General features: G+C 38.3%; 1 protein-coding gene across 1 annotated transcript in view; it reads right to left on the bottom strand.

Moving 5' to 3' along the window:
* Nucleotides 1–4,738: 4,738 nt before the first annotated feature.
* Nucleotides 4,739–26,203, bottom strand: part of LOC121853833 (all trans-polyprenyl-diphosphate synthase PDSS1-like) — a 49,523-nt gene continuing 28,058 nt past the window's right edge. The window contains exons 3-8 of the mRNA XM_042348209.1: nt 24,240–24,370; nt 19,348–19,486; nt 16,472–16,561; nt 10,004–10,135; nt 7,303–7,497; nt 4,739–6,315 (exon numbers count right to left, since the gene is read on the bottom strand). Coding sequence (XP_042204143.1) covers nt 6,094–6,315; nt 7,303–7,497; nt 10,004–10,135; nt 16,472–16,561; nt 19,348–19,486; nt 24,240–24,370 — 909 coding nt within the window. The 3' untranslated portion in view covers nt 4,739–6,093. The remainder of the gene's footprint in view (nt 6,316–7,302; nt 7,498–10,003; nt 10,136–16,471; nt 16,562–19,347; nt 19,487–24,239; nt 24,371–26,203) is intronic.

Raw genomic sequence — 26,203 nt, 5'->3', positions numbered from 1 at the left:
ATAATAAAGACAATGTGAAAAGGACCTGGGTGTGTATGTTGACAAAGAACTGAAGTTCTCAGGCCATTGTGAGAAGAAGGTGAATTAAGCAACTAAACTATTAGTTCTTATAATAAGGTTGTTCAGATATCTAGACGGTCCATCCATCGTAACAATCTTCGAGAGCGAGGCGTTTCCCTGCCTGGAGTACTGTCACCCTGTCTGGTCCCCAAGATATGCTAGGGACTGTCCTTTGATTGAAAATATCCAAAGGAGGGCCACCAGACTGGTGCCTGCACTTCGGCACCACAACTATCCAGAGAGATTAGAGCGCCTGCAACTGCTTAGCCTATACTACAAACAGGTAAGTGGTGACCTAATTGAGGTGTATTAACATCTCAAAAAGCACTCCTCAGTCGAGTGTTCATACCTGGAGCTGGAAAACGCCCGCCCCGCAAGGGGTCACAGCTCAAGGTTGAAGAAGCAGCAAGTCCAGAAAACTGTGAGGGTGAACATTTTCGTTGAGAGAATTGTGAACTCTTGGAACAACCCGCCAGAGCGTTGTGAAGACACCGAGTGAGATCTGTTTCAAGACCAGACTTGACCAACACTGGAGCAGGTTCAGACACATTCAAGAGCCAGTGCATACCCAGTACTTGCCTACAGTGCATAAAAAGAGACATAACCAACCATCCAAGTGGCTAATGAGCTGATCAGTGGCAAAAAGGAATTAAGAAGAAAGTTACCCATAGTCTGGAATAAATTAAACAGTGACACACTTCCCATATGTAAAGTTCTGGAAACGAGTTCACAGCAACTGGGTCAGTGGCTCTGCATATATAGTCATTGTGTTTACCAAAATATAAGGCTGGAATTTCTTTTAAAAGCTTTGCTAGTTTCTTTTTCAGAGAAGAAAATCATTACAGATCAATCACAAAGAAACTTTTTTTGTATTCCAGTTTTAATATTAAGGATGTGGGGAAAAAAAAAAACTATCGTGAAAGAAAAAATCGTAACCATTATCTGTATTTACCTAAAATTCTTTTCATTCATCTGACCATGAGCATCTGCAGGATGGGATGGGTTGGAGGGGGTAGAGTTAGGTTCCCTCCTCCCCCTCCTGGATCGTTTCGTGAAAAAATATGTGAAACATACAGTACCGTATTTGACATAAAATAATAAAAGAAAAGAAAATGAGAAATGCTGTTGGTGGTACCGTGGTAACGAGTGTATCTTTCGCTACTATGTCATGTGCTCGAGTCCTGCTCGGCCTGGACACAAGTGATAAGTGTGTTATCCAAAGCAACACTACTGAACATCACAGGTTTCTTCCAAGTACTCTGAATTCCTCCTTTATATTGGTTGGCTTGGCAAATTAACATTATTCACGCTAGTTTCATTTTTATCATCTACAGTATTATAAAAGTTTGTAATATTTAATCGCACCATTTTGTCGAGTTATTTGGTAGAGTTGTTGCTTTGTATAGCTGGCCATCGACAGTGTGGGTCATTATAGCCGTTTTGGTATATAAAAAGTGTGGCAAATTTGCAGCTGGTGATTGAAGAAATTTACTTTGCTTAAACTGTACTTAAATATTTATGGCACTTGATGCAGTTACTGAATTTTAAAACATATAAGCATGAAAACAAAATCCGATTGTATTTATTATAAAAACCAAGAGTTATGAGCTGTAGTAAGTGCCATAAATATTTATAAGCAGGTTATGTCACCACTTGTAACTGGGCACATGCAACACAGCTTGCATGAAGCTAGTCAGCCGTGACATTACCACCACCAATACACACCCCTGACAGACGGACATTTATTGAGTTATATGCCTGAAATTTATTATAGTTAAACCACTAAACAAGCAGGAATAGAATGATAGTGGTGGTGATACTCAGCCCTCATATGCAGTTGTGTTAGAAGCTTGTCATTTTAAATTTTTCTCCTGGAGAACCCCAACTGTGCTTGGGGCTTAATCGTGCAAGTGAACCAGCCCTCAAACACAGTACTGTAAAATGATTGTAAGGCATGCACGCACATATGTATTTAAAAAGGTTTATTTTCATTCAGAAGTGTGTTTTTATTACTTTGTTTGGGTGAAAAATTTCCACAATCCAAATTTTGGAATTATGGTCCCAAGCATCAAATGTTCAGAATTTTGGAGGTTCCGAACTTTATAATTCCGAATTTTTGAGGTTCGACTGTACAAGCAAATTCGCTCTTACACAGGGATCCCAGGAGTGTAACCCTCATGTACTTTGAGACCTTACTGTATTGTATACTAAAGAGCCCTAAATGTGGCCAATCATGGAATAAGATCGGCAAAGCAACACTAATGAGATGATATTGGCCCAAAATATTAAGAAAGATCCAAAGTCCTTTCATGGATGTGCTTGGAGGAAAATAAAGCCGAAAGATATTATGGGCCTTCTAAGGGATGAAAACAACTTGGCTCTGGAGGACGATAACCAGACAGTAGATACCCTAAATGAATACTTTACACCAGTGCCCACACAAGAGATGCTGGATAACATGCCAGGGTTGAAAAATGAATTTAAGAGATAGCAATCACAGACATCATTATCAAAACTCCAGGAGTGGATGGAGCATTGACTAAGGTGATAAAGTAGACTGAGGGCCTTAGGAATGACAACTTTTTTGACAAGATTAGATAGGATGCATGTCGCAGATATTCAAAATCGAATGGGATGGAAAATAAATTTTTCAGTATATGTGTCACCATTACAACTTCAAACTCACCAAGGTGTCATGTAAGACAAACATAAGGAAGTACTTGTTTATGCAGAAGGTGGTTGACCTATGGAAGAGTTTACCAGGACAAGTCATGGAAGTGAGAACAGAACTGGGTTTCAAAACAACCTTTGACAAGGCTATCAAAAACAATTGGAGAGATCCTACATGGGCCACTGGCCTTCTTCACCCGTCGTTACCATCTCTAGTGGGGTGGCTATTAGGAGAAAGTCTCTAGATTTCTACCATTTTATCAACATTTTCTTGTAAATTACTTGATACAATTTAGTTTTTAGATATATAATTGTGTTGGTAAAGCCAGAAAAAAACTAGCATTGTATAAGAGAGAAGGAATAAATTGAAGCACCAAATTCTTAAGTATCCTGGTACAGAGCTATTATATTTTTTCAATGAACTGATTAAAACCGATTACAGCAAAAGGCATTCACAGTTCACATGAATGAATAGCACTTTCAGAAGTCATTTTTGAGCATATAACTATAGCGAGTTATAGCCTAGTAAAATTGATACAAATTGAAAATAGAATTGCATGCTCTAACATGAACCTTATGTCCACAAAAAAATATCCTGCTTGGTTCGGATGCCCAATAATAATTGTCATATAACATCTGACCGTGTGGCTTTTCAGACTGGATGCACTGCCACACTAATATGACATCCTTTGTTTTTGAATATGCCACACAAAACAGTAGTACAGGAAACTTGAGGAGTGTTGTTACTGCTACTTGAAATCTCTCTAATAACTGCAAACACTCCCCGGTTTATGGAAAGGTTCTGTACCTGGACCCTATCCATAAACTGAATTTTCCATAAACCAAAAAAAGACCCTTCCATAAGGTAAGTATGTACTGTACCCTGTACTGTATTTAACATGGAGCACATAAAGTCTCACAAGGTGATTTTACGCATGATCCTTCGCAAATAGTGTTTGTTACGCAGTACTAGTTACCTTCCGTAATAAAACAAACACTTGTGTAACCCAAAGTTTTTTTTATAATGGGACTTATGGGAGGCATTCTGTATCCTCGAATTTCTGTAAGCCAAGTGTTCTGTAACCCGGAGTGTGTCTGTACATTACTTTTTAATTTATTTCTATACATAAAAATGAAAATAGGTTTAGTCCATTCAAGTTCTTAGTACGACCTAACCAGTACTTATGATGTTTATTTGTAGTTGCATTTTCAACTACCTACTCTGTGGCCATCCCCATAGGAGGGGAGATCCCTTTGGGAGCAAGAATTCTGTGGTTAAGCAATTTAAGATAAATATCAGCAATAACTTTTTTCACTAAGAGTATCTTTGGAAGCTAAAAATAAAAGCATTTGTCACTGTCCTTAAACCCAAAATGCCAGGGTTCCTAAAAAGCTTGGTAAACCAAAAAGGAATTGCCTTTACCAAATTGTATTTCTTGGTTGATTAAAATCAGGTCGCTTCCTGAAATTTAATTCTGAACCCATCGGGTTAAATAGCCATATTAATCCTTTTTATCAAGAAATATATAAAACTGTTAATGTAACTTAAATTTCTTTTAAAGTAATATTTCTGCATGAGGATTCATGATACTAATAATTTATGAAAGCAAAGTTGTCAATTTATGTGGGATGTGTTTTTAGAAAACAGAAAATAAACAGCACATGCTCTTTTCCCATGTAGTGTACAGTAAGTAGTACTGTATTGTGATTGAGGGATGTGTTCTCAGGCCAAAATTTTAGATACCTTAACCCTGTACCTCACCTAACTAAATATTAGAGAAATATGTTTCAAGTCAATACAGAACACAAATGAATGTACGTAGATACAATGGTATTCACCAAAATAAAACTGAGATTGTGTACACCTTGTTGACAGGTGTACAGTATTTGCAAGCAGTGCAAAAAGATGACAGTTAACTTCATAAAGATTTACGAGACAGTGCCCTATTTAAATGGTACAATAAAAGATAAGCAATTTGTTTACTTCTAGGAAAATGATTGCTATGGAAAAATTTCAAACTTTACCATTCCCTTCCACAGAATACAAAACTTTCCAAACACTAAATGGGAACCAACAAATTAAGTACAGTATACAGTAAATATTAATCACATGCTATAAATCAAGAGTTTGTCGGTGAAAAGTCGGGTAGTTTCCAGCATTTGGCTGTAAAACAGACAACGTGTAGCAACAACACAGGTTGCTGCAGCCACTAAGGCACGGAAGCCCCACTCTCACACCCACACACACCTACATACACAAAAATTTCAACAATATTGTATACAGTCCCTCAAGTATGTATAAAATGCACGTTAAACAAAATTATGAATATGATTGTGTTTCATGTATATAAAATACAATATTAATTATTTACACCAAGTTCTGTCACATAATGTAATTACAAAATATTTAGAGAGGACAAGCAGGTTATAGGTCCCATGCTGGAGGCAACAGAGGACTGAAGAAGCCCTACACGAGGGATAACAAGGAAAGTAAAGCTTCAACACAACACAGGAGCCTCAGACTCCTGCCTGCTTTTAGTCCTTTTATGAAGTAAAAGAATAAATATTTAACATATTGTGAAATACAAGGTTCATCTGCGATGTACAGTAACCTCACTTACACAATAACTGGTCTACTGGAATATAACAGTTTACATCTGCTCTTGTCTGCAATATCAAAGTGGCCCTTTACAGTGGTTTAGCTTCAAAACTGGCAAGTTTTGCTGGCTCAGTAGCTATGATCTGGATTACATGGGTTAAAGTGAAGGCTTGATGGTTCTCATACCAGTAGTAAAACAATACTGCATTAAGTACCTAAATTGAATTAAGGATCTGATAATTTTGTTGGGTATCCTTGGTCAAATTGCCTTACTGTTTACTATTGGAAACTGTATACTGTACCTCCACAGTTTATGTACATCACATATTTGAATAATACAACTGTAAACCTGTAGGATGATTTTACTGAATATCTATTATCATTAATTATTATTGGCACTTTACAATGAGAGTGAAGATGGCCACATTAAAAATGAAATAACAATGTATAACTAGCTACATTATTTTCTACCTGTTGACATTTATGGTAGATACACCATAATTCTTATTAATGAGTGTTGTTTAATTACCTGGAATAAATTTCATAGATTTATGGCTAAAGTGCTTTTGACTGCAGTTGTTATTGTTGCTTTATTCTATAAAACTTTATATTCTAGTAGTGTTACACATCCTAGAAAATGGTTACATCAGTAAAACAACCTTCCGACAAAACTCAAAAGAGCTGAAATCCTGAGTTAGTAGCTGCCACCTTTTATGTATTGCAGACCAGCAGCACAAATTCTTATGGACAGTATAGAATAAGCACTATTTCATGCGATTGAGCACTTTGTCAGTTATGGTAATAAGAGCTTTCTGTTCACTAGAAGCTTTCAAGGAACTGATGACTTTTATAGCCGTCTCACAGTGTTGACGAGCCAAGAACTGTGTTTGTTCTAACCCATCACTCTTATGTACAAATTCAAAGGCTTTCTGAACATCACCTGGTTCTTGAAATCTCCGCATAATCATTGGATTCAGCTCCGGAAACTGAAAAAATGTAAAGGTGAATTATCTTATACGTACTGTACATATTCAATTGTATAATACAATCACAAACTATATAACCATTGCATGTCTAAAACAGATTTCAGTAATATAATGAAATTACCTCTACTATACAAAAATGTAAAAAAAAAAAATTTCAGTAATCCTTCGACAACCGTGGGGTCTGAGTATAGTGGGATGTAAAGGTTTGGGGAAGTGCACCTCTGAGAGACATATCTAAAAGTCCATTAATGTACAGCCTAAGGTTAAAAATAAGTACACTACAGTTTTTCCTATAAAGTAATGTACTTATATATAATTTAAAAAATTATTTATTATACTGTACAGCATCCATGTATGAAGGAAAAAAAAAACAACAGTGTACAGTAAAGGGGCACTTTCCCCCTGACAGCACATCTCTCAGTGCTCTCCCTGGCAACACAAATATGTGTTTTTATAACTTAAATGTTTTTCATACACAAATGTGTGTACTTTATAAAAAAATTTATGTGATCATATGCATATAAAAAAGATCACACAGTAAAGGTGCTCCTCTAATTACGAACAAGTTATGTTCCTGAGGCTTGGTCTCAAGTCCAATTTTACTCTTGTAGATACCGAACATCTTAAAAATCTCGCCCTTGGGGATAGCCGTGAGTTCCAAGTACTACAGAAAGTATATCATTTTGATGGCCAAACCTTAGAGAATCTGACGTTTGTAGTATAATTAGCGTGATTTAGCTAGTTTTAAAGTCATTAATCTCCTGAAAAGAATATGTCAAATTCTTATCTCCAAGATCTCAACATATAACCATAGAAGTTCCTTGTCTGAAATCCCGCTGAAGTTGTGAGAATGACGTTAACAGCCTGTGTATTTGATGCCCATTTCACTTTTTCCTAGCAGAAGAAATTTAGGGTTGGTGAGGGATTACTGTATTATTTGAGAATCTACTTCTTAGCAAAAACACAAGAGTATCATTGAATTGTTACCTTTTCACAAGCAAAAAGAACAGGTGCTGTGGCAAGACCTAATTTTAAGTCAGCAGCTGTTGGCTTTCCCATCATATTTGATGAAGCAACAAAATCTAGCATATCATCAACAAGTTGGAAGGCTATTCCAACATTACGTCCATATTGGAAGGCTACTTCCTGCAAATTTTCATCAGCACCAGATAATAGAGCCACCTGAAATAAATAGTGAGATGATTACAGTGTTATGACAGATTAAAGTATCTGTCAAAAAAATTAAAGTTTGGGGCCAAGAGACTTCTGTAAAATGGATACCAGTAATTACATGAAGTGGATACCATCATAAATGTTTGTCCGAGGAAAGCAAATAATAAACCATAGGCCTTGTGTCAGTGTGATTATATTACAGAATTAGTTCTGCAAATACTGTACCTGTACAATAATTAACTTCAATATTCTCAGGCACTTTCAATGTTATTAAGTCTACATATAATCTAGAAATGTGTCACCATTCTACTACAATCACCATATACCATGCTCCTTGAACTCAATGAAGACCAGTAGACTTGTCACTCACACCACCATGTACACAGTCACTGAGCCAGTTACCTGACTGTCCAATCTGTCCATTTACTCTCATTTAACATTTCGAAAATTAAATAAAAGAAAATTATTCTTGTCTTAAATCTTACATAAATTAGATATTTGACTGATAGATACTTTACTGCATAGTGCTCTTATTCTCTCAGGTTAATTACTGTACTGTACTTCCACAAATGGAAAAGAGCTTGCCAGTAACTCTATATTTAATGCCATTTTTTTTTAGTTAGCAGGATGGTGTACTGAATGTAATACTCAAACCAAATACCAAAGCCAGTTCCTATCACCACACTTTCATCCATACTTAAACATCTTTCATATATATATACACCATAATATTGTTCTTACACTTCACCCTCAATTCTCCATCAAAATTAATGTCTCCCACAGGCAACAGACAAAAAGAATCCTATGACTTCATTTTTGTTTCTCTCATGCTCAGTGTTTATATCATAACTTATCTCTTATATTTCTCTTCTCATCCTTTCCTTTCTACTACCTTAAACATATAACTTGTCATAAATGCATCTCAGAGTTATATATTGTACCCTGTACTATCAATATAAAAATTAAGTTTTTCTTCCATAGATCAATGTGCTAAGAAAACTTCCTCCTACATTACTTTTCCATTACTTTTACATTTGTGTGGTTTAGTCTCCACCATCAAACCTCTAAATAAAGCAACCATTTAAATCTTTTTGTTATATTCATTAGTATTTTATACAGTATTACTTTAGCCACTGTAAAAAGGCAACACACTTTTGCCAATATTACTAATGCACAAGTAATGTTGTGATATAAATGATTAAGATATCACATTAATTAATAATATTTAGAAAAAAATATTTATTATCAGTATGGGCTTTAACAACAACACAAATAAACACATCTATTAGTTCCTTCATTCTAGGGCAGTGGTTCTCAACCTTTTTCACTCCATTCCCCCCTTGAGAAATTTTCAACATCCTCGTGGCCTCCTTCATTTTTCTCCCAGAACAGACAAGTGATAAAGACTAAAGAATGATAAAGAAGGACAGATAAATAGGACAAGAGTTAGAATGGCAAACACACACACACATTCACATACATAACACACCCATGCACTCACACATAAAGCACACATACAGTCATACACAAACATGCACACAGGTAAACATTCACACTCAAGCTAGCTAGCTGAAGTGTACTTCCTGTAAGCAAGAACACGCCTCCTTTGACAAGCACTGCCCAACTTGGAAGAATGAGAAGAATAGTGAGTCATACCAATTTAACACTAAAAATGGTAGGATTATATAAGTAAAGAATGAGTATGAACAACAATGGCACCAATAAATAAGGAAATAATTAATAAAGGAAGTAAACAAATATTTCACCCACGAAAGCAGCGACCACATGAATTATGAAACAAAATAAGTAACACCAATTACGGAGTACATTATGCTTGAGTCGAGCTCAAACACAATACTGTATATGGTTCAGAGACAATATACTCCACTGTTTTCGTGATGGTATCCCAGGCCAGACTGAGATCATTCGGTCCTATCACCACTTGCAAAGGGATGACACACGGACACGTACTGAACAAGTCAGTTCAGCAGCTCGGTCCAGCGCCTGTCACACAGACAGGGACTGGACCTGTGAAATCTTAAATAATCCGTAAAATAATAAAAAAGATTAGCACCAGAGTATGTAAATACAGATATTAAAATTGTAGTGTCGTTATGATTAAACAAAATGACAAAAAAAAAGAATGAAAATTCTCTTCTGCCAAGTCAAAATATGTAATACAAGTTTTGTTTAATTCAGATCCCCAACATTTTTGGAAACGTACAATTTATAACAGCTCACCGTGGCTCCCCTAAATTCTTGCCGTGGCTCCCTTGGGGGCCATGGCCCCCAGGTTGAGAACCACTGTTCTAGGGTGAACCTCATAAAATAATCAGATCAAAACTTTTGTCTCATTTTCCATCATTAAGTAACAGCAGTACATATCTTGCAAATAAATATTTTCATCATGCTCTAATACTGTATGAAGAGTATCTCAATAATGGCAATTCAGTGACAACCTCAACATTTTACACATTTTTCTGAAATAAGAACGAAAATAATTTTGGATACATACAGATTTGCAGCTATACGCAAGGAGTGAAGCAGTTTTCTTGAAAGTTTTCTTAAGGTAATGTGCAAATCTTTCATTCTCATTTTCCTTTGATCCAAGTTGCATGAATTCTCCTTGTACCAAGTCAGCCAGTACCTGGAATAAAAATTAGTAGATGAGAGGGTTTTTGGAGGAACGTGGTTATGTGGCAGCAATAGATGAGATATGCTCCAGGTAGTTCATGAATCTTATAGTAGGTACTGTACTGAGTTTGTAACAGATATAATGGTCTGAGTGAAGTGTAAAGGTTGGGTTAGTAAGAAATGGCTTGCTTCATGCTGCTATGTTTTTCAGAGACAAGGTTAATTTACAAAGCTTATATGGTTTGAAGGTACAGTATTTTTACCCCCCAGGAGAAGTGCAGCACCTGATGGTGGACTTTTTAAAATTTTAACTGTAATTTCTTTTCTTTCATCCTCTTTGCTATTGATCAACTTGTTAGCTGCTTGGGCGGTCATTCATGTCTCTGTTACGCGTTGTTGGCAAGTACTGAGCATGTACTGGCTCCTGAATGTATCTGTAAATGCTCCAGTGTTGGTCAAGTTTGGTTTTGAAAGAGTTCACACTCGGTACGGTCACATTACTCTGGCAGACTGTTCCAAGAGTTTACAATTCTCATTCCAAAAAAGTTAGCCCACCACAGTTTTCTGGATTTGTGGTTTTTTCAACCTTGTCCGTTAGCAGTGACCATTTGCGGGACAGGCATCTGCCAACTCCAGGTCAACGGAGTAATGCCATCCTGGACATTCATAAACTTGCCCATCAATAGTATAAGCTAAGCAGTTGCAAGTGTTTTGATCTTTCTGGGCAACTGAAGTGCCATAGTGCAGGAACCAGTTTGGTGGCCCTCTTTTGGACATTTTCAATCAACTGACATTTTCTAGCATATTTTGGGATCAGTGGGGTGACTTTTTTTTACTTTTAACCTCTTCACCACTGATCGGTTTGTTAGTCACTTGGGTAGTCGGTCACATCTCTGTTATGCACTATTGGCAAGTACTGGGCATGAACTAACTCCTGAATGTATTGGAACCGGCTCCAATGTTGGTAAAGTCTGGTCTTGAAAGAGTTCACACTTGGAGCTGTCACAACACTCCCTGGCAAATTCTTCCAAGAGTTCACAATTCTCACTCCGAAAAATTTTGCCCTAGGGTTGCTTAACCACTTGTGCAGTAATATCATATTTTATTTTAATGTTGATATTTACACTTAATTAGCTTTTATCTTATTTATTTTATAGTTTCAATTAATTATTTTAATATTTGGTGTCAAATAGCCACAGGCTGCGACGCCAGATACTGTATTTCACCCAATCAATCAATCAATTAATCAGTCATCCCTCATTTATGAGCTGTAATACCATACATTAAATCCATTTCTCAAATATGCTTGGTATGCCATCTGTACAGTATAGTATATCAGAATTATTTAATTCTTCAATATAAAATCTTCCCTTAATTATATTTTGTGAGGTCCTTTTAGATTTATGCTTAGCCGGGTACGTTGACTTCAGCTATAACCAGGTAGTGGACATCATACGCAATCTTGATCTTCTGTTGTATTAAGATGTGGTCAATCTGATATTTGGGCCTCCCATCAGAAGAATGTCACAGCTGTTTGTAGATGTTCTTAGAAGGATAAAAGTAATACCAATTATCATCCTTTCTGTGCTGTTTATGATTGCTAGTCAGAGTCCATTCCTATTTGATTATTCCAGTACTATACATGGTTGCTATGGTCTTCAATTGGTGGATCAAAGACATCAACCTTGAGACCAACCTTTACATTCATGTATCCAAACCAACATTGTTACATTATGGTGTGGTAGCCTTGTATCTTTTGGTATTTTTTTATAATAATTGTCTTTTCCCTCTTCCAACTACAATTAATTTTAATATGGGTAATTTTTCAGTTACCAATCACCTTCCCTGGTCCATTGCATCTTTTAGAGGGCTATTATATCTAATTTGTACCTGTCCTTCACCTCCATTCAGTGCTTTGCAAGTCCTACCCTTTATTGTGCCAAGTGTTTGTCATAAAATGTAGCTATATTCCAAGTTCTAATATAAGTTCTTTGTATTAATATGGTTTTTACAAGACAGGGCTCAAACCTCCATTTTTTTTTTGGGGGGGGGCTTGCACTGGTGTGGATTCAGAGACATCCTCCATGGTCAAGAATACAACTAATAATAACTTGAAAGGCCAAATTGACTCGGGGTTTACTTCCGTAGCCGTATACCTGCCAAGTTTGATCCGCAAGGCAGCAGGGCAATGGTTGGTAGGCGCCAGTGTGTGTCCACTTGCCAGTGGGCCTATACTCCATTCTTCTAGGGCCCACTGGTACTACGAGATCCCCTGCTGGTGTAGCCTGGGCACACACACACACACTCAAACTGTAGTACTCATACACTCCTCCTCAACAAGTGTGCTGCACACAATCTCACTATCACCAATACCTTGTTTAGGCAGGCCGACAAGTTCAAAGGATCATGGCAACACCCACAATCCAAACACTGACATCTCATTGACTACATCATTGTCAGAGAAAGAGATCACCGAGATGCCCCCATCACCTGTGTCATGCGTGGCTCAGACCACTGTGACACTGATCATCGGCTTGTCAGAGCCAAGCTCTCACTTCACTTCACTTCACGTCACCCCAAAACGGCAAAGGCGGCAAGCCTGCAGAAGAGGTTTTAACACTAATCGTCTGGAGGATCCAGCGGTAGCACATGCTTTCAGAGAGCAGCTCGAACATGGGCTAATAAACAACCCAAATCCCAGTGCTGAATGGGATATTCTTGACACTGTCATGACAAAAACCTGCAGAGACCCTCAGCCAGATCGAAAGAATACACCAGGACTGGTTTGATGAAAATGACCCGGCAATCAATGTACTCGCTGCTTTAACTGACTGGCAGAACAATCCTCAGTCTTGGACCAAAGTAGATACCTTCCGCAAGAAGAAAGCGGCAGCCCAGCGGGAACTTTGCAATCTAAAGAACGACTGGTTTATAAATAAAGCACGTTGCAGATCAGCACAAGATGCGCGAATTTTTCAATTCCACTAAAACATTTTATGGGCCAATCACTCATGGCGCAGCCCCTCTCCGCTAATCCGATGGCAACTCCATAATTTAAGACAATGAAGGCCTCCTTCAGTGCTGGAAAGAGCACTACCATTCACTGCTCAACCGAAACACAAATGTGGATGTCCTGACTACCCAGCAGGTGCCTCAGCATCCAGAGCTGACCCACCTCAGCTATCCTCCATCCCTGGATGAGGTAGCTACTGCCATCAAACAGATGAAAAATAACAAAACCTAAGGACCTGATGGAATCCCAGCCGAGGTGTATAAAGCAGGAGGACCTCTGTTTACCAGCCGTCTCCACTCTCTCCTGGAGAATATACGGGAAAAAGAGGAAATTTCCCAAGCTCTTAAAGACACCTCTCTCATCAATATTTATAAAAACAAGGGAGTCCGGTCAGACCGGCTGCCCCTCCCGCACTAGATGTAGTCCCTCACATATACAATTTCTGTGATCGACCCTGCCAGTCTCGTATCGGCCTCTTTAGTCACCCCAGAACTCACCAACCTAGGTGACATCCTTAATAACTCATAAAATTTTATCATAGCTGGATGATCGTCATGCTTGATTCCACGTGACAGCAAAGTAGTAGTACTGTAGTAGTGTGTGTGTGTGTGTGTGTGTGTGTGTGTGTTAATGTGACACATTCTTCTTGTTACCTATCACTAATAGACTAATGGTGACTGTTTCCAAAAATCCCTGAAATTGGATGTGGTGGGAACTGAATTATTTCATGAATTAGTCCCATTCTCTAATGTTTACGGGTGAACGAAGAACTCGGGGCAATAATACAAGTTATCTAGTGAAGGGCGCCAGCCATATATACAATTTATCTTGAATGCTTGACCCTGTCCTAGTCATACATATACAGTACAGGAAGTAATTAGACATAGGAATGTATGACTGACATTTTAATATATGGCAATGACTTGGGAATAGATAACTCTCAAGATATATAATTCTGTCCTAGAAAAGAAGAAAATGAGTTAATTAAATGATATCAGCCTAAAGGTGTGGGTGGTAGTAAAACAGGGTAGATGATAAAGCTCTATGGATGAACGAAGTGGATGAAGCTGGGTAATACGGAGGGTTGATGATAAAGCTCTATGGATGAACAAAGTGGATGAAACTGGGTAATACTGTAGTATATTAACCAAAGGATGGATGATAGTGATCTACAGCCAATGATGCCAAACTGATCTAGAGATAATAATACTGATCAAGGGATAATAACACTGATTTAGATATAATTACACTGATACTAGATATAACACTGATCATAAGATAATAACACTGATCTAGAGATAATAACACTGATCTAGAGATAATATTGATCTAGATATGATAACACTGATCTAGATAAGATAACACTGTTCTTGAGATAACACCAATCTAGAGATAACACTGATCTAGAGATAACATTGATCTATGGATAATAACTGATCTAGATATGATAACACTGATCTAGAGATAATAACACTGATCTAGAGATAATAACACTGATCTAGAGATAACACTGATCTAGAGATAATAACACTGATCTAGAGATAATAACACTGATCTAGAGATAACACTGATCTAGAGATAATAACACTGATCTAATATGATAACACTGATCTAATATGATAACACTGATCTAGAGATAATAACACTGATCTAGAGATAATAACACTGATTTAGAGATAATAACACTGATCTAGAGATAATAACACTGATCTAGAGATAATAACACTGATCTAGAGATAATAACACTGATCTAGAGATAACACTGATCTAGAGATAATAACACTGATCTGAGATAACACTGATCTAGAGATAATAACACTGATCTAGAGATAATAACACTGATCTAGAGATAATAACACTGATCTAGAGATAATAACACTGATCTAGATGATAACACTGATCTAGAGATAATAACACTGATCTAGAGATAATAACACTGATCTAGAGATAACACTGATCTAGAGATAATAACACTGATCTAATATGATAACACTGATCTAGAGATAACACTGATCTAGAGATAACACTGATCTACCTAGATAACACTGATCTAGAGATAACACTGATCTAGAGATAATAACACTGATCTAGAGATAACACTGATCTAGATATAACACTGATCTAGAGATAACACTGATCTAGAGATAATAAACTGATCTGGATCTAGATATGATAACACTGATCTAGATATGATAACACTGATGTAGATATGATAACACTGATCTAGAGAAAATAACACTGATATGATAATAACACTGATCTAGAGATAACACTGATCTAGATATGATAACACTGATCTAGAGACTAGAGATAATAACACTGATCTAGAGATAACACTGATCTAGATATGATAACACTGATCTAGAGAAAATACCACTGATTTAGAGATAACACTGATCTAGAGATAACACTGATCTAGAGATAATAACACTGATCTAGATAACACTGATCTAGAGATAACACTGATCTAGAGATAACACTGATCTAGATATGATAACACTGATCTAGAGATAACACTGATCTAGAGATAATAACACTGATCTAGAGATAATAACACTGATCTAGAGATAACACTGATCTAGAGATAACACTGATCTAGAGATAACACTGATCTAGATATGAAAACACTGATCTAGAGATAACACTGATCTAGAGATAATAACACTGATCTAGAGATAATAACACTGATCTAGATATGATAACACTGATCTAGAGATAACACTGATCTAGAGATAATAACACTGATCTAGAGATAACACTGATCTAGAGATAATAACACTGATCTAGATATGATAACACTGATCTAGATATGATAACACTGATCTAGATATGATAACACTGATCTAGAGAAAATAACACTGATTTAGAGATAATAACACTGATCTAGATATGATAACACTGATCTAGAGATAACACTGATCTAGATATGATAACACTGATCTAGAGAAAATAACACTGATTTAGAGATAATAACACTGATCTAGATATGATAACACTGATCTAGAGATAACACTGATCTAGATATGATAACACTGATCTAGAGATAACACTGATCTAGATATGAAAACACTGATCTAGAGATAACACTGATCTAGAGATAATAACACTGATCTAGATATAACACTGACCTAGATATAACACTGACCTAGATATAACACCCACCTAGATAGAACACTAATCTAGAGATAACAGTAATCTAGATATGATAACAGATCTGGATAATAACACAGATCTTGGGTGATAACACTGACCTTGGGATGATAACACTGATCCAGGGATGACAACACAGAGATGATAACACTAATCTCGAGACATAGACCCAGGGATAACACTGACCTGAGAGAGCACGACGATAACTTCCTCGTTACGTATCCTGGCCAGCATGGTGGAGGCTACTGACAGTATGTAGTCGCCAGCCATCACCGCCTGGGGGGAGTCATACATCAGTATTCTTATCAACATTTGCACAACTGTGAATTTACAGGTGGCATTGTGCTTGTGAAGGATAGTTACCACCCCCCCCCCTCCGCAAATCATCATAAATTCGTACTGTATGGCCAAAACTAATCAGGCCGTTTTTTTTATTAATTCTATAGTGCATAGGAATCGATAACTCAGTGATATTTCAACATTTGTCAGATATGAAAGAGAGAGAGAGAGTCACACAAATCCTTAATCACAAGTCATTAATAAGGACCATGAATTGGTAATTAATCAATATCAAGAACTGGGATTTGTTTACCAGAAAACAGAGTTCCTTAATGAATACTTCAGCTGAAACAAATAAAGTACATTCAGTGCACTATTTTATAAGTACATATAGTAAAATCAATAAACATTACGCTATCTTATCTACACCGCACGTGTCATAAACATGCTTAATATAAAAAAAAACTGAAAACATGTCTGGTAAATTGATGTACCCACACTTAATCTAGTGTCATCCAGTAACTCTTAAATCTAATTATGAAATAATGGTAATATGTAAATGTTCACGGTTAGGGGAGTGTGTGTTCTACAAATTCCACCACCAATATAGCACATGTAAACATGAATACTAAAGTGTCGTAACATCATCGAAAACTTACCGGTTGCTTGATAATCTGCATGGCAGTGAAGCTACACTGTCATATGCTGTTATTCACCTAGTCTTGGGTTTAGCGCAAACTTTCGTTACATAACCAATATTACGCAAATAGTTACATTGTCAGGCATAAAATAAAGAGAACTGCAAACGAGCAGTGGATGATGGACGCCCCCGTCCTTTATATTGATCTCTGGCCTTACTAACACAGAAATTAAAGGTGTGTAGAGTTCTTGTGTGTTGCTTAGGATTTTTAAGAGATATATGTAAGGGAAATTGCTTCGGACGGAGTGTTCACAAGCGGATTCTTCGGTGAGGTGCCATGTATATTATAGAGGGTGTGGCAACACCCGGGTCTGAGATGACACAAACCTTCACCCTCGTTGTTGTCATTATGACTCATAATGTAAGTGCAATATCCGTGACGCCATTACCACACGTAGTAATAACAGGGCGTCGAGGTCTGGCAACATTCAATGACGATCATAATGACTCTGTCCAAGAAGTCCGAACTTCCGTACATTGTGATAAGGCAATAATCAAGGATAAAAAAAAATACGTGCAAATTATCAAAGAAACGGGATAGTAAATGGTGATGTTGTCCTTGACGTACGATGTGCCCGGTCGTCTTCCTGTTGCTGTCTTCGGGGAGAAGCCAGCCGAAGACCCGGACAAGTATTGAAGTGTGCCCGTTTTTACTTTGTCTTAATAATATATTCTAGCATGCTGAAACAGTGGCACGAGAACGGACAGCCCATTCGTGTTACCGATTTATCCAATGAGGCAGTATAAAAATATACAGTGAATGCCTGTTTATGATAATAGATGTACAGTAAAGACAAGTGTACGAGTCGTGCGTATAAAAGTAAGGAAATATAATTAAAAAATATTGTATAGTACATGTTTAGAAATCGCATAACCTAACCTAAACCATTAATATATTCTACACTCGTCACATTTAATCACAAACAGCTCATTTATAACAATTTGGGACGTGATCAAAGCTGAAATTCGGCAATAGTATGTTAGGGCAGATGTGATGTTAGGTGGTTATGTGCTTACTGAATGTTTATTGGATATGTTATGTGGTCAAGTTACGTTAATTTAGATGTTTATATCATGTTGTGTTTGTTGGACTAATACAATATAATTTCGATGTAACTACTAAGTAAAATATTTGTGGTGTAAACAAAACTTGGATTTTTAAAAGACTTCTACAACAAAGACCGACAATGACAGAGGTGGACAGCCCTCGACCTTCAGGTTGTGGGGGGGCGCCAACCTCTACCTTCCCCCTCTACACTTGCCGATCAGCCTCTCACATTCATAATCTGAAGGAAAAGTGTTGGTGGTATAGGATCAACAGCGTCCCACAAAGCGTTGACCTGTAGATGTTGAAGCGAAAGTTGTCTGACAGGAAAAAAAAAAAGCCTCCCGAGTGTTATAATTTTGCTAGATGCTTGTTCCTGTGTACGGTATAATGATCTCCTTGTCAATCTGTACATGGAACATCTCACCTTCCCTCCCACCATCCTCTTTTTTTTAAATTGATCTCTTCTTTGGCTGTATATACCTGTCTCTATTCCCCCTTTTATCTCTATCTCTTCTTTATGTCTGTATACATCTGTATTCTTTTCAAAATTTTCCGCATGTCTATATGTTTCAATTTCTCAATGACTTTTTCCCCATCTTTCATTGTCTTCTATTATCTCAATATTTCTACTGCATTTCCCTCTGCCTCAACTATCACTCCCTTCATTACTTTTCCCAGTAAATATTCCGATGTCTAAACATATTCAGATAGGGAGAGTTTACTCAGAAACCTCAATATACAGAGACTAACACCCACAGAGCAACCCCCTCGCCGAGAACGACAAATATTTACAGTCCCATGATAATAAATTATATAAATTTACAGTTCACTTGAAACATCGACTAACGTGCTCCCACTCGCATACACACATTCACTGAAGCACCTTTCTCTCTTGCATAATATTTTTTCCCCCGATGGTGCTGATGATCGGGAAATGGTGCTGAGGGAGGAGTGGAGTGCACGTCATTACTACCAGCATCACCACCTCACCCTGCACAGTTGCTATCCCGGTCACCATGTCCTCGACCAACCTACCTTACGTTGGCCGTAGAGGGAGTTAACAGAAGGTTTGCCGCGACGTGTGTCAGAGGCGTCGAGGACATCGTCGTGAACCAGGGACGCCGTATGAATCATCTCTGCCACCTTCGCCACTTCACGCTGAGACTCAAACAATCTGAAATAGCAATAAAAACCTTTGGTATGTCATCATTTACCTGAGAACGTGATCCTTTACAGTATATTACAGTTACTGTAATACATGTACCTAATGTTGGTATCTACTGTTATGGTCAAATTTATCACCAGCCAATGGTAACCTACATAGTATACAGTACAGTAGTAGTAAAATTTGATGGCGAACACACGCTAAATGTCAACACCACCAAAATATTATAAAAATAGTATCTAAGTCGGTGTGTGTTAGCAAAAGAGCTTCCAAAAGTGTTCTGTACTTGTTGTTTAATCAGCGGTCAAACAGGTCAGTCTCAACCCCGGGAAAAACCTGAAGGTTGCCAGTGAAAGTCTGAGACTCAATCTCCTACCCCCTACCAACCAGCTTGAAGGAATTTCCTAGGCAACAAACCCATTCTCCCGGACCAGGATAACTACCACCGCCACACACAGGTCACCTTCCACCAACAGGTTGTGGGTCATAACCACCAATACCTGCGGCCCCCTTCACCCTTGTCCTTTAGATCCGTATCACAAAATTTGCACCGCAGGAGCAATCACCATCGCATGGAGTCATCCCCAGGCTGATAGTGAAATTATCGCTCCATATGTCTAAAGTTTAAATTATCGCTCCGTATGTCTAAAGTCTAAATTATCGCTCCGTCTCCAACAAGTTAATCTATAACTACGCTTCGAATTAATGTATTTTGTATAACACTGATGATGTCAATTACTCTGTACAAGAGTGTGTGTGTGTTTTGGGTGTCCACAAAGTGAGTGTGTGTTCTGGATATTCACAGAGTGTGTGTGTGTGTGTGTTCTGGGTGTCCATAGAGTGAGTCAGTTCTGACTATAGTAAATAAGTCTTCTCAGATAGAAACAGGTGAAAGCACTTAGGTAATCGTGGTAATCTGTGGCTCCCTCTACATAGCAGCCACAGTAACCTTGGTAATAAGTGAGTAATACATAATTTTCCACTTGTCATTGTGGACACTATACAGTATAATTAAACATTTAAAACTATATAGGAAAAGTATTGAAAATTTTAATGATTTGTTGTGAATGAACTACAGAGACGCATATAAGTTAATCTCAACCAGAGGATTATTGACGTACAGATAACTGAATGACTTACCAACTTACGAGTAGTTTATAAACAAGTTTCAGAAGTGCTCCTCGCTGAAATTTTTTATACTTATCAGATAAATTAATTTAGAGACGATGCCATAAATCAACACTTATATCCTCAACGATGCTCATATTTTCCCTCTGTGAAGCTCCCTTTTGTCTATTACAATATAGTGATTTTTTTAGGATTTATTTTTAATTGAGAATCATTACTTTTGTCTTTACAGCAATAACACTAAGCATTATATTCTTCGCATTTTCCACTTATCTGTTGGCAATTTTTTTAAGTGCCTCCTGACCATATGCAATATGAGGAGCGCCATCTACACCAAATATTTTACATTGCTTTACCATCTACTAATACTCTATCACTGCTATTTACAACTCTCGTGAAAAATTCAATATACTGTACATGTTACACACTGTTGAAGATGTCAAGTTGCCTTATATAATTCCCTATCTAGCTCCAAGCAACCAGTAATACATACAAACATACATACTGTACGTACATACATACATACATACAATATATATTTCATGTAGATCCACAATGAAAACGTGGATAAGATAAATCTTGATAAAATCACACGGGAAAAGGGAAACAACGGAGCACCTTAGCTTTCGTCTTTATTCAAGACATCTTCAGAGGCAACTGAAGATGTCTTGAATAAAGACGAAAGCTAAGGTGCTCCGTTGTTTCCCTATTCCCGTGTGATTTTATCACATATATATATATATATATATATATATATATATATATATATATATATATATATATATATATATATATATATATATATATATATATATATATATATATATATATATATATATATATATATATATATATATATATATATATATATATATATATATATATATATATATATAAGGAAAGAAGAAAACACGAAGTTCCCAAGCGCTTTCGTGTAATTCACATCTTCAGGGGTGAGTACAGACTAGAGAGAGTAATACAAATCAAGGTGTATATATACAGAGGAGGGTGAGACCAGGTCCACAATGGTCAGGTATTTACTTGCATATATATATATATACTGTATATACATACAATATATATACATACAATAGTTCCTCTTCCAAGTCTATTTTGATTGTCTATTCAAGTCAGAACTCTATTTAAAATTATATCTAATAAGAGTTTTCATGCAAGACTGTGTGTGTGTGTACCCCGGGAGGGGCCCGCAACCGCCTGCACTATGCACCGGGGTGTAAAAGAGAGCGGGGCACCAGTGGCACTGGCGTTTCAGGAACCCGTTCACGCGAGCTCATCTCGGTGTGGCTGACACTCATTAAACACAAGCAGCCGCGGGTGGTTGACACACCTAGATGAAGTGGGGTGAACGGGTTCGTGATACACCAATACAGTAGGCCATTCTCTTTTACAGCTCCGTGTGTAGTGCAGGCGGTTGCGGGCCTCACCCAGGGTACATTACCTATCTGAGTACAAGCACATTTGTCGATCTTTAGATCCATGCAAGAATAATTGTCAACTGCCTTTTTAAGATTTTTTTTTTTTTTTTTTTTACAATAACTGGGCAGGTTTCCTATGTACAGTACCTAGTTACATATCTCGGTAACAAAAAAGTGCCATTCCTTCCAACTTGTTTTAAAAATTCTACTGGAAGTTGTTCAACCTTATCTATAGTCATTTTACTCACAGGTGTCTCGCCTCAACTGGCAGCTTGATCATTACATCCTTTCATTTCTTTCCTCTACTCTCCTACTGTACAGTTCTTCATACTCTGTCTGTTACGTCTTCTGCCTACAATAATATTCTAAGATCTTAATTTTTATAGTTCCATCCCATTTATGTACATTTTCTTGCAGTTATGTCTCCTTCCATAATCATCTATTTCACTGTACTGTATATTGTTCTGTATTTCTTTGTAAGGAAATATTTTAACTGAAAAGGAAAAAACATACACAAAGCAAAGTGCAACAACAATAAACTACAACAATGTGAAGAGTTACATCACCACAGTAAAAAAACCCACTAATAATTGCATATGATTACGTAGGTGCAAAAGAGAAAGTGTTTATGTGAGCCCATGACGAGCCTACTGTTCATGGCTGACCTTTGACCTCACCACTCAATCACCTGTTTCTGTTGTTGTATGTCTGACGCCACTATTACCAGAGGGAGGGGGTTGTGGGGGTTGAGGGAGGGGATTGAAGGAGGGGATGTGGGAGGGGGATGTGGGAGGGGGATGGGATGATGATGGTGTCGTGGGAGGGTGTTAAGGAAGGGGATGTGGGAGGTGTAGTGGGAGGGTGTAGGGGTTTGGGGAAGGGGATTGAGGGAGGTGGATTCAGGGATAGGTTGAGGGAGGGGGTTGAGAGAGGGGTTGAGAGGGGGGGTTGAGGGGGGCTGAGAGGAGAGGGGGTTGAGGGAGGGGTTGAGGGAGGGGATTGAGAGAGGGGTTGAGGAAGGGGTTGAGGGAGGGGGTTGAGGAGGATTGAGAGGGGGTTGGGAGGAGGAGGGGAGAGGTTTGGGAGGGGATTGGGAGGGGTTGGGAGGATTGGAGAGGGGGGGAGGGTGGAGGGGGTTGAGGAGGGGGTTGAGAGGGGGTTGAGGGAGGAGGTTGAGGGAGGGATTGAGAGGAGGGTTGAGGGAGGGGGTTGAGGGAGGGGTTGAGGAGGGGATTGAGGGAGGGGATTGAGAGAGGGGTTGAGGAGGGGTTGAGGGAGGGGTTGAGGAGGATTGAGAGAGGGGTTGAGGAGGGAGGGAGAGGGTTGTGGGAGGGATTGAGGAGAGGGAGGGATTGAGAGAGGGGTTGAGGAGGAGTTGAGGGGAGGGGCTGAGGGTTGTGGGAGAGGGTTGTGGGAGGGGATTGAGAGAGGGGGTTGAGGGAGGGAGTTGAGGGAGGGGGCTGAGGAAGGGTGTTGTGGGAGAGGGTTGTGGGAGGGGATTGAGGGAGAGGAAATGAGGTAGGTATACATATCTTTGCCTCCCCCCATCACCACAACACCACTATGCCCCACGCGCCAACACACACTCACCATTATCATCATTTATCTCTTCTCAACTTCCGCGAAAAGTTTCTGGGTCTTAATGTATTCTAAATGACTATAAGACAGAGCCAATGTGTGTAAAGAATCAAATGCATTTAGATGAAGAAAAAATAAAGTAAACAGTTCGGGCGCGTTCGTGAACCTCAAGTACACAAAATCCGGGTTTTATATTCTCGACGAAATTTACCAGAACACACTGATGAGTGTACACTTTCTGGCAAGAGATGTGATGTTATATTATATGAATGTATCGCTTAATATTATTTGTTAATTACTAGTTTATGTACCAATATAGGATGCGCGTTTAAAGATCCTGGAAGCTGAAGCGAAGTAATAACACCAACCCTGGTCTTATCAAGTTTCTGCATGCATGTTTTTTGAGCATTATATTAAACCAGGCCACAAGGTGAAGGACACCATAATAATTGAGACAGCATCAGCTATTTATCAAAATCTATAAAGAATTTGACTAAAAAGGTTCATCTTAAAGTGCAGTTATAACTCATACATCGACTTGTCATGGTATAGTATCAGAACACATTGAGGAGCTCGGTATTCACTCCATCACCTAATACCTGAAACAGTTGGGGTCTCACCTGTCTTCATTGTGGAGGTGAGAGTTGATGGCACGAGACATGAGCACGGTGATCATGGGCCGTACCGCCTTCCCCTGGCCGTCGAAATAATACTTTGCGATCTCGTACAGCTCGAACTGCGACTGCAACTCCTGTAGAGGGTAGGAAATGGAATGGGTTATATTACGTGTGTGTTACTGGAGGAGGCAGAATGTTATATTACAGCGTCAGAGATGGATACCTGTGTCGTATCACTGTAAATGTGTGTCCTAAAACTGCAAATGGACGTGTCATATTACTGTACGAGTGGGAGGTATAATGTGTCGCCTAACAGTATCAATGAGTAAGAAACATGTGTCGTCGCTTCTTCAGTTAGAGAAACGTGTCACTGGGTCAATGAAGGAACAATATCTGAGATATTTAGGAAGGTTTACGTGACAGTCTGGTCACACGGCGGGGTAGGAATATACTGTAGGTGACAGGAAAAAGGTAAAGAAAAAAAATGACAAAATAGTCACAATTTTAGCTAAGTTGGGTTAGGTAAGGCTACTTTTGTGATTTTTTTTTCTTCCAAATTCAATAAACCGTAACCTAACCCATGTGACCCTACAACACACCAAGAATCAGTAAGGGACATGTTACACTTATTCCATTTGTGTGGGTAAAAAGGAAAGCTTTTGAAGTTTGTAACTTTCAGATACAAAATAGTAATTTCACTTCACACCTCCAAAGGGCCGTGAGTTGCGACAATTAATGACCAAGTTATTAGTAGACAACACCTGTGTGTGTGTGTGTGTGTGTGTGTGTAGAAAGCTTAGCAAATTAACAGCAGAAGTACAGGCTGCTGACAAAAATATATGCCAACACCTCGCCGACATTTCTGGTGAACTGCACATGATAATTCTACCTAAAGTACCAGTCCGCGAGGGAATTATTTGCGTTGGGGGGAGGAACACCTTTATTTTACTGCCCCTCGTATCTTACGTATGTGGTGTTACAGATTATATTTACACGGAGTCTCGCATTTCCCACAACTCTTTATTCCTGAAAAAATCGTAGGACATGAAATAAATTCTAGTACTGACGACAAAATTGGTTTCGAAAGTGAGCACCAGCAACCTGAGCTAACATCCCTGACTACTCTTACCGTATATATATATACACTGCCGACGAGCTAAAGACGTCTCTCACGGTTTGTAATGGTAAAGAAAAACATTCTTCTTTAAACTACAGCCACAGAGAAAACTTCTATCCGAAAGAGATTATCTCATAAAGGTGTCGACTTATTGTTCATTATCAGATATAATTCACCTTACGCATTTTAAATTATATATAAACCGGTATAATAAAGCTATAAACGTTCAAATTAATTCTACATTTCCTTTAGCACGTGTACACTGTGAGGTGAGGCAGCAACACCGCTCGTGCACTCTTCCCGGCTCCGCATTATTCACACGAAAGGATAAAACAGTACAGTATAGCAGCAATGCCTTGGTGACCCTGGCAGCAGCTTTTACTTCACACACTCACCACGTGAAAATTAAATACTTTCTCAATAAAACAGACGGGTTACAGGTATTGAACTGATTCCTAAAACGCTCGTCTAAAATGAGAGAATAACAGCAACAACACCAACACTACTCTGAGTAAGAGTAGCGCAGACTAATAACCCTTCCGTCCCCAACACTGATCCTACACCACCACACTTCCTCCTCCACAGTGCCACTCGCAGGCAGCAGATCTTCTTCCTCCTCAGGCTACAAAATAAAATTTAGTCATTATTTTCTTCGTTCATAAAAGTTTCTTCTTTTAACCGCAAGCCGTAGTGAGACGGTAACTGTCACAACACATGACGCCTGTGAGGAAGAATGCTTCACACTCACCTCGAGTTTAATTATAGTATAAACATAACAATTCATATTCAAAACAGACAATTAACTGTGAAACAACCACTTTTTAAACAACAGACACCGCTTGACTGAACT

The sequence above is a fragment of the Homarus americanus genome, unplaced genomic scaffold (genome assembly GCF_018991925.1).
Source record: "Homarus americanus isolate GMGI-L3 unplaced genomic scaffold, GMGI_Hamer_2.0 scaffold18703, whole genome shotgun sequence".
NCBI classification, from domain to species: Eukaryota; Metazoa; Arthropoda; class Malacostraca; order Decapoda; family Nephropidae; genus Homarus; species Homarus americanus.
Note: the sequence above shows the minus strand (reverse complement) of the source record. Positions and strands in the feature narration are given on the sequence as shown.